We start from the raw sequence: 9,968 nt of genomic DNA on the forward strand, positions 1-9,968 counted from the left end.
AAATCAAGCTAAAGTCGAAAAATCTTACCGTTAGACTCGTAAACGGGCGAAAAACGCGAATTCCCCTTTGAATTTTTCTAGTTTCGCTTTGTTTTCTTTCTTTTCTTCCTTTCCTCTCTGTTTCCTCTCTTGTTCCTCCTTATGGCCGGCCATCACTTAAAATGGGGTTTAAATGGGCTGACTTTTCATTAAAATAATATTAAACCATTAAAAAAATGTCGTGTGTCACTTTCCCATTGGTCCGTTTTAAAAATTTCGTCCATTTGTTTTCAAATTTTCACCATACACTTGTCCCACATATCTATAGATTAGATAAATTTCTCAGACTTATCCAAAGTCTTGGTGGAGTAATTTTTGAAATTTACACTTTTGCCCCTGTAAAAGTCAAAAATTACATTTTTGCCCCAAAAACTGAAAAATTGCCCATAGACATATTTTTCATCCCTTATACTCATGCCATTCTCCAATTTGTCAAATGTGATCTAAATTCTCTCAAAATCTCAAATTTTGTCCACGGGTGGAAAAGTTACGATTTTGCCCCTGAACATCAAAATTTTCAATTTTTCCACAAATGAACCCTCAAATTTTGAACAATCATTTTTAGTCATTCCTTGACTATAAAATATTAAATTTCATCATACGATTCCTATTTCAACTAGTTCGAGGTTAAATCAATTTAAGTGTACCGTTAGGTACAATATCGGGTTTCGTCTATTCTTAGGGACTTTCTTAGCATAATAACACGCTACTCAGTGCATGTATGTTATGACATGTATTTATAGAGTCGGATTTTACAGTTTTATTTAACTTCATTTTTTAGTTAAGCTAAAGTAAAATAAGGAAAAAAATGTGTTGATTTAGTGTTTTCTGATTTAAAAATTGAAAAACAGAGATATGGAGTTATCGATGATTATAAAATTAAAATTAATTCCTCATTCTAACTTACTTAATTTTGACATGACAAACCTCTTATTACAACCATAGAATCTGAGTTCCACGCTTGCAATTATTTATTCATTTTTTATGTTTTCATTTTGTTGAATATTTTAAGTTATATTTTTTAAGTTGAAATTTCCTAGATTAAAGACTGTATTCATGGTTGATAAAGTTAAATATAATTGTTAATATTGATTCCATCTTATGTCATTAATATTTTTTTGGGGTGGTTTCGAAATGAATAATTTAAATTTCTTTCAATTTAAGCCCTGTACCGTTAATTTTTATCCACTTTAGTCCCTTTTTTCCTTGGTGGGAAAATTTGATCTTCAGTTCGAGGACTAAATTGAACTAAATGAGAGAGTACAGGGACTGCCTCGATCTTTTTGACCTCTTGTTAGCCACATGCTATAATTTGTAAATGTCAATGACATCTTCTGGTGACACGCTGAGTGGAAGCAGATTTATGGCATGACACGTTGACTTCTTCAGTATTGTATGGTGACACGCCACGCCCCAATTGTCATATGTCGGTGTCATTTTTTGGTGACACGTTGAGTGGTAGCAGATTTATGGCGTAACACGCTGAGTGCAAGCAGATTTATGGCGTGACACGCTGTGTGGTAGCAAATTTATGGTGTGACATGCTAAGTGGAAGTAGATTTATGGCATGACACTTTGAGTGGTAACGGAGTGAAAATCTGAGTGCAAGCAGATTTTTTACGTGAAACGTTGAGTGCAAGCAGATTTTTGGCATGACACGCTGAGTGTAAGCAGATTTATGGCGCGACACTCTAAGTGGTAGCAGATTTATAGGGTGACACGTTGAGTGTAAGCAGATTTTTGGCATGACACACTGAGTGCAAGCAGATTTTTGGCTTGTCATACTGACTTGTTGCAGTATTCAGGGGTGACACGCCATGCCCCAATGGGGTGACATGCCACGTGGTTGTAGTATTAATTTAAATTTACATAAGCTTTTCAGATTTATAGGCATTGTGTTTAAATTGGAAAATGAATGTATAAAATGTACAAATACTAAAATTAATAAAATTAATTGTATTTACAAAAAATGTACATACAACTCTAGATATGTTTAGGGTTCGTTCTCACAATTGTTGAAAAAAAATTTCTAGAACGTATTGGCGATGCATATTAGCAATCATATTCTGCTTAACTTTGATTGGTTTCGATTGCAAAATATCGTCAATGTACCCTATGGTGAACATACTGTAGCTAACACTATCATTCTGCCGATGCACTTTAGCTTTTGACAAATGAATTTTCAATGGCATTAGCATCGAATCTCATGTCTTTCGACTCGTTTTGTGGAAATAACTAGCTTTGTGGCAGATGATTGGGATCATTGTCATAAGGGGTGTCATTTGAGCCACACGCACATTGTTATCCTTAGCATCTGAAGTTCTTGCGGAGTCCACCACCTTGATTGTCCACCTGACCAAGTTGATCTTCGCAACCACCCAATGCCCACCCACATTGCAAGGTGCGAGGATGAAATCGACATCTTCCCATTTTTTACTGTATATTGGCCTCTTACCCTTCACCTTTCAATTGAAAATGCGGTGTAGAGCATATGGATGGTGTCTTGTGAAACATGTATACATTATCTTACACTTTATGCAATCAAAAACTTTATTATTTTCAGAATTGAAAAATTTACAAATAAACTTACGAAGAATATCGTATCAACCACGTATGCACGACTGTTGTACAGTTTCAACTTTGGCCCTGTCATTCGCTTACAGAGTATGCTGAGGCATGCGTCTATTTGTTCACTTGTCATTTCCTCTTTGGGATCCTCTAACGTTGTGAAAATGTCAGCCTCTTGATCCCCTAAGATCTCGACGTTACGCCTACACATGTAACAGAATGAATTTCAAAAGGCTTGGTGGATTAATATTTCATTCAAAAACAATATTTACAATGTTATTTATGAGCTTATCTCACACACTTGTCTTTATTGAAAGCTTTGTACCCTTCCACCATTGAGTTATTAACATCCCGATAGCTCACTGACAGATTAACATACGGGCTTGCCATGTATTTGCTGACCATTTTGACCCGTGCCCTTTCAGTTGGGTCTGAAATCAGTGCTTCAAGATGATGGACATCAGACAACTCTAGTAAAGACACCCATGACGCGCTGCCTTTAGGAGTGCTCTGATGAAGATGGTCCCCTTCAGCCAGAACTAATGCAAGGTTCCGATCCCCTCATGCTATTGCCTTGACTACTGCATCGGCCTTAGGAAGATGGTCCTTTTTAGCCTCACCTAAGTGAAGGTCCCCTTTCCCTCCCAAAGATGCATCGATAATCGAATCGGCCTCAAGAACATGGTCTTCTTCAGCATCATCTGATTGAAAGGTGACATCCCCTACCACAGCATCATTGACATAAGTTACATTCTCTTCGTCAACAGCAATAACATCATGGTGAATGTGAACACTAAGTTTATCACGCTGCCCATCATTAGCATCATCGTGGTCATCACCAATATCGCGCAATGAAGCATCGCCCTACAGAATAAGACAAATGGGAAAATCCATTAGCTCATAAAATACCATAAACCATAAACTGAGAATAAAAAATAAGACTACACCTGCTAAATGTAAATGTCATGACCCAAATTTCGGGCCATGACCGGCTCATGGGTCCAATGGACGTAATCCACTAAACCCAAGCAAGCCTATTATTTATCTTACTCATCATACCATCAAATATTGTTAAGTCACAAATTATAACTTTAAACCAAAATAGTAATATACATTGCCAACTTGTACTGGCATTACTCATTTAAAATATACATACATTACCTACAACATGTATTTTAATAATTTACATCAAGTTTGTCTATACATAACAAAATAATATTCGACTTCCAGCGAAGTGACTCAGATGAATATACAGTTATTTAATGCCGAGACACCTACCAAAAGATGGACACAGGTCTACAAGGACACCTCGTCCTAGTTACCGGCTGCCTCGTGATCTGAAAACATGAATTTGAAAACGGTGAGTATAAACTCAGTGAGTGAACAAGGAAAGGAACAAGCAACAACAAAGGAAAATTTAAAATCATGATGCACTTGTTTCAAAACAATGCAATTTGGTTCATTCCTAATAAAACCCCTTATCGAGCCCTTAAGTGATTAATCATTTGAAAATTATGAACCCATACATAGCTAATCATTTGAAGAATGAAAGCTTCAATATTGCACAAGCAAGTCAAATACAACAACAAATTTTTGTTGCAACGACGTTGGAATTTAGTTATTAACTGAACGAGGGTTTCTCAACTGGCTGAGGGTTTCTCACTAAACCTCCTCATTTAAACTTAACTCTTTTAATCCTTAATGTTGGAAGTCCATGCTCCCATATGGTAGAAAAGAAGTGAAAGATAGGACAGTAATTGGACAAGATAAGAGACCAAAACAGAAAGTTTTTCGCTGCAGCGAGATTCAATCTCGCTACAGCGAAATTTCAACCTAAAAACAGAATGTTTCTCGTTGCAGCGAGATTAAATCTCGCTGCAGCGAAATTACAACCCAGAAAACAGAAAGTTTCTCGTTGCAGCGAGAAGCTACAGTGTCATTCTCGCTGTAGCGAAAATGCATCCTCGCTACAATGAGTTTTCGGCCAGTGTACCTCTCCAAATCTGAGAGTTTCTCGCTGCAGCGAAATACAGAGCATCAATGCAAAATTTACCTTTCTCCCAAAGGAAAAACCACCCTGCCAAAAGGTCCAAACCAACATGAAAACACATAACAATTTCTCAAGGTTTAACATGTCAAGTTTCACATGCATTACAACCATAACCCATTATCCATCAATTTCCTATATCACACATATTTACATATATATATATACTTATATACCATCATCATCATCACACCATCTCATCATCATCATCACCANATTCAATCTCACTGCAGCGAAATTTCTACCCAGAAATAGAGTGTTTCTAGCTACAGCGAAATTGCAACCCAGAAAACAAAAAGTTTCTCGCTACAGCGAGAATGCATTTTGCTGCAGCGAGAAGCTACAGTTTCATTCTCGCTGCAGCGAAAATGCATCCTCGTTGCAGCGAGTTTTCAGCCAATGTACCCCTCCAAATTCGAGAGTTTCTCGCTGCAGCGAAATACAGAGCATCAATGCAAAATTTACCTTTCTCTCAAAGGAAAAACCACCCTGCCAAAAGGTCCAAACCAACATGAAAACACATAACAATTTCTCAAGGTTTAACATGTCAAGTTTCACATGCATTACAACCATAACCCATTATCCATCAATTTCCTATAACACACATATTTACATATATATATATACTTATATACCCATCATCATCATCACACCATCTCATCATCATCATCACCAGCTCATGCGCACTCCCTACTCGCACATGGCTGGGTCATCACCGGGTTATGCGCACTCCCTACTCGCACATAATCGGGTCATCCTCGATTTATGTGCACTCCCTACTTGCACATAGCCGAGTCAATACAATTACACAACATTATACTCAAGCATATATGTATATTAACATAATGTAGCCACATAGAAATCTATAATAATCACATTTCATAACATAAACCTTTTCTCAAAAAGCTTGTTCCCAAGGCATTCATTTTCATGAAAAATTGTATAAAGTCATTCAAACACTTTGTCAAATCCATCATATTCCCAAAATCAGTTTTGAAGGTAGTCCACTCACCAATTGATTATAGAACCTTTAGTTAACTCAAATTCCCCTAATGATCCAATTGGAATGATGGTGCTTCCTTAAAAACCTAGGATCACATTAACATAAACAATAGATCAGTTTACACACTATGAACTTTAAAAGCTATCTCTTAGTTAGTTTTCAATTGCCACTTTAAATGGCTATCTATGTTCACTATCTTAATCACTAAAAAGTAATGAACATACTAAACAATAAAACAGCTCATAAATCAAAATTACTAGCCATTTTCTACAGCTAAAAATCAAACTTGGTGCATCATTCACCCTAAGGTTCCTTTGTAGTTGGATTCTCTTCCAATAGCTTTCAAATCAATGGAGTGATTCTCTCTTTCTCTCTCTAGAATGCCCAAATAGTGAGAGAAAGTATGAAAACAAGATATTTCAAGGTTTTTGAAGTGAGAAGATGAAATAGCACAAGGGTTTATGGAAGGGTGCACCAAAAGCATGAAAATTGGAGCTAGAGAAAGAAAGTTGTGGAAGTTTGAAAATCAAGCTTCCATGGAGTTTGAAAAAACGTGAGAGAGGAGAAGGGAAGAAGAAGACCAGCTGCTAGAAAATTCAAGAAGTTGCTGGAAATTCAAGGTATTTATAGGCAATCTTATCTTTTCCTTTAAAATTACGAAAATGCCCTTCCACCAATTAACTTACTTTCCTCCAATCTTTTATGCAATCTTTTTGCTCTTTTAACACTGGGATAATATCCATAATGGTCTGAACATGCTCGAGTTCATAAAAACTTAAAATTTTAACCCGAGGTAAAAAATGACCATTTTGCCCCTATAATGAAAATTACTGAAACTTTTAGTTTTCTTCGTGTTTTCATCAGCACACATCATTTATACTGTCTTAGGCCTATTTAGGCCTTAAAATATCATAAAACTTTCTTCTGGAAGCTTATTAGAGAAAATGACGAAACTACCCCTAGCTCATATTATTACATCTATACTTAGTTACAAGCCTATAGAAGTGAAGGTATCATAGTAAACCACCAATATATGAGTGAAGATAGAATAACGTACTTGTGATTTCAGGCTGTCTAGAATCTAACGAATGATATGATCCTCCAACATCTGCATTGCGAGAGTCAATGACTGAATTAAAGCCTTCAGCTCCAACATGTCTTTTTCATGCCTGCGCATGATCCGTCGCAGCTGACGTTTCGTGACTACTCCATCATTGACACTTGTCGCATCGGTCAACTACAATAACATATATTATCATGTTATTCAATAATCATATATGTTCATTGTTGAACATTAACCGTTAGAACTTTAATATCCTTATCGGTGGCTCATTAGCACTGTGCGGTTGAGCAGGACCGATCGATCGTTGAGGAGTTGTCGTCCCCTCCATCAACTGTAATAACAGAAATTACTGTGTTACTCGATAAACATATGTGGAAATGTTAAACACAAACTGTTAGAACCGATCTTACTGACGGCTCATTAGCACTGTATGTTTGAAAATGACCTCTCGGTGGTTGTGGAGCTATCGTCGCATGGTCCAACTGCAAACAAAAATATGTTATTCAATAAACATATGTGGAAATGTTGAACACAAACCGTTAAAACTGATATTATCGACGGCTCATTAGCATTGTGCGTCTGAGAAAGACCTCTTGGTGGTTATGGAGTTATCGTTGCATGGTCCAATTGCAAATACATATATGTTATTCGATAATCACATATGGAATTGTTGAACACAAACTATTAAAATCGTCCTTACTGGCTGTTCACTACCATTACCATGGTTGTCCCTTTCCTCTATCAACTCGGGGGCCTACAGCTCATCGACTCCAATAGCGGTGGTGCGCCTCTGCTTCGTGGCACCAATGGTTATTTTCTGCTTCAAGTTTCTCCTCTTTTCCCTTGCACCTAAGCCCTAGTCTGCCCAATCCTCCATATGCTCTATTGGCACGTATTGGTGGCCCTCAGATAATGGGACATCGATGTCCACAGAATACTCCCGTCTGGCTTTATCCGGGGTGGGCTCCAAGGTCTTGACTGCCCATAACTACAAAATAGGGATTGTGATTAAATTTTAGGGAAAATTATTATGCAATTCACAACACAAATTAATAGCTATTCACGCACATGCTGAGATGACTCCAACTTCTCAACTGCCTTGTAGAAGTCTTTTGGCTTCTGATTGCATTTCTATTCGCACATATGTGGGTAGACATTGTCCTTCGGAGCAAAAAAGGCAACTCTCTTTTGCAAGGCTGGAATTGCCTTCATTGCCCAGAACTGTAAGTCAAATGTAACCATTATCAGACCGTAAATGATAAACGAGTGCAACCATAAATTATTATGTCAAAAGGAAAATGAAAAATGTTACGTGACAGTACCTATATCACCCACGCGAATCCGTAAATGTTGTAGCTTAAACGAGTATCATTCTGCAAGTTTAAGGCAAGCACTTCAAACCCCTTCAAAAGGTAGTCCAAGGTCAGCCTCCAAACATAGTGACCCTATGGGAAGACATTCCAAGCGTCGATGTCCTTCACTAATGACAAGAGCTAAGGCGTCACCCATCTACAGTAATCTTGACCAAATAAAATGTTATTCGTGATCAAGACGAGTGCCATCTTGGTCACGTCTCCTAGTTGCTAAAAGTTAGGTCCGTGAAACGTTTCAAGCAATGCCTGCAGCTTAACGCTCTACTTCCCGTTCCAATATCTCGCATGAATTCTATCCGCAACAATCTTGTACAGTTGTGTGAACACATCGGGCATTCGACCAAACTTTAGTCCGATGATAAGGCAGAATTCCTACTTTGATATGCTCACTTTGTTTTTGCCAATGGCAAATCATAGCACATGCTCCATTGAATCTGTCTCAGTGATTCGACAAATCATGATATTATGCAGGAGACCTGCGTAAAAGTAGCCTTGTGGATATACGTCCAGCAGCATTCCGAAACACGTACGCTTCATTGGATCGTACTGCCCTTTCTCTTAGAGAGTCTTGTTGATGTAATTCAGTTGCGACCACTTACAGTGGGTGTTCATAGAGACATTGAACGCCCACTTCTCCCTCGGCACAATAAGCAAACTGTCAAGATCTTCATATTATTTGGACTGCATCTGCAAAACATGGCACACATGCACGAGTGAGTTAACACATAATGTTCAACAAGGTATACTGAAGAAAGAAATAAATGTTGTTACACGCCACACATATCAAGTAAAATGTTATTACATGCCATGCATATCAAGTAAAATGTTGTTACACGCCATGCATATCAAGTCAAATTTTGTTACATGCCATGCATATCAAGTCAAATGTTGTTACATGCCATGCATATCAGGTAAAATGTTGTTACATGCCATGCGTATCAAGTCAAATATTGTTACACACCATGCGTATCAAGTGAAATGTTGTTACACGCCATGCATCTCAAGTCAAATGTTGCTACACGCCAACGTTAACACGCCAATCACTATAATTACTATCTCTTTACACGAACTAGCTTAAAATACCCATGGCGTGTGACACACTAATCAGTGTAATTACTAACTCGTTACACAAACTACCCTAAAATAACCAATGTTGTGACACGCTAAAAACCCCAAAAAGCAGTTAACCCACTGCACTCTAAATCAAATGTTGTAGTTCCTGTTACACGATATGTATATGCTGACCCTCTTCAAAATTTTGGTACGACCATAAAATCTAGAAGAAAATAGTTTAAACATAACAATTGCAAATAACATGAACATATCAAACAAACCAAGCAAAAATTTAACGAACAGAAGAAAGTTTTAATTTCAGACTGACTGACCTCTTCACTGATAACCGACATTGTTGCTGTGGTGGCGTTAAGCTTGCAAAGAATGAAGTCGAACACTCTGGTACTTTAGGGATTGAAGAATGAATCAAACTCTTTGAGTTCCTTCACACAGACATTTACGATTTTTGAAAAATATTTAATTAAAATGAAATGGCCTTATAATATTCATTTATTCATTTCATTCATTCGGTGGATGTCACGACCCAATTTCTCGGGCCATGACCGGCGCACGAGCTCAATGAGCATAGCTTACTAAGCCCAAGCAAGCCTATCCATTTACCTTTGCTTAACAAATTTCTCATATCATGCATACACACACACACACTTTTTCTCGGGTGTGAACATAGCCAAAACACAATGGCAATATCGATAATAATATACATGCACTATCCCAGCCATGTATTTAGCAATTTACATTACATACACATATTCACATTGTTAGATTGTATTCACAATACAAAAGAACCCATGACTTTCAGCG

General features: G+C 37.5%; 1 protein-coding gene and 1 long non-coding RNA gene across 4 annotated transcripts; both read right to left on the reverse strand.

The window, feature by feature from the left end:
• Positions 2,028–3,925, reverse strand: LOC108660455. 3 transcript variants are annotated; one of them, XR_001926421.1, is made up of 4 exons: positions 3,886–3,925; positions 2,909–3,471; positions 2,630–2,810; positions 2,028–2,541 (listed from the first exon to the last, which is right to left on the reverse strand). XR_001926421.1 is itself a non-coding variant. In XM_018115102.1 (4 exons), the coding sequence occupies exons 2-4, from the start codon at positions 3,010–3,012 to the stop codon at positions 2,244–2,246; spliced, it is 543 nt and encodes a 180-aa protein (XP_017970591.1). In that variant the 5' UTR covers positions 3,013–3,471; positions 3,886–3,925; the 3' UTR covers positions 2,028–2,243. The 3 variants fall into 3 exon arrangements, 2 of the variants coding, with proteins under 2 accessions (XP_017970591.1, XP_017970592.1); XM_018115102.1 differs by having other exon boundaries at positions 2,028–2,501; XM_018115103.1 differs by having other exon boundaries at positions 2,028–2,501; positions 2,905–3,471.
• LOC18608921 lies at positions 5,667–9,550 on the reverse strand. Its single transcript, XR_001926422.1, has 7 exons — positions 9,479–9,550; positions 8,043–8,780; positions 7,789–7,941; positions 7,441–7,708; positions 7,131–7,202; positions 6,715–7,051; positions 5,667–5,742 (listed from the first exon to the last, which is right to left on the reverse strand). It is a non-coding gene; the product is annotated as an uncharacterized LOC18608921 (long non-coding RNA).

This window comes from Theobroma cacao, chromosome 2 (assembly GCF_000208745.1).
Source record: "Theobroma cacao cultivar B97-61/B2 chromosome 2, Criollo_cocoa_genome_V2, whole genome shotgun sequence".
Lineage (NCBI taxonomy): Eukaryota > Viridiplantae > Streptophyta > Magnoliopsida > Malvales > Malvaceae > Theobroma > Theobroma cacao.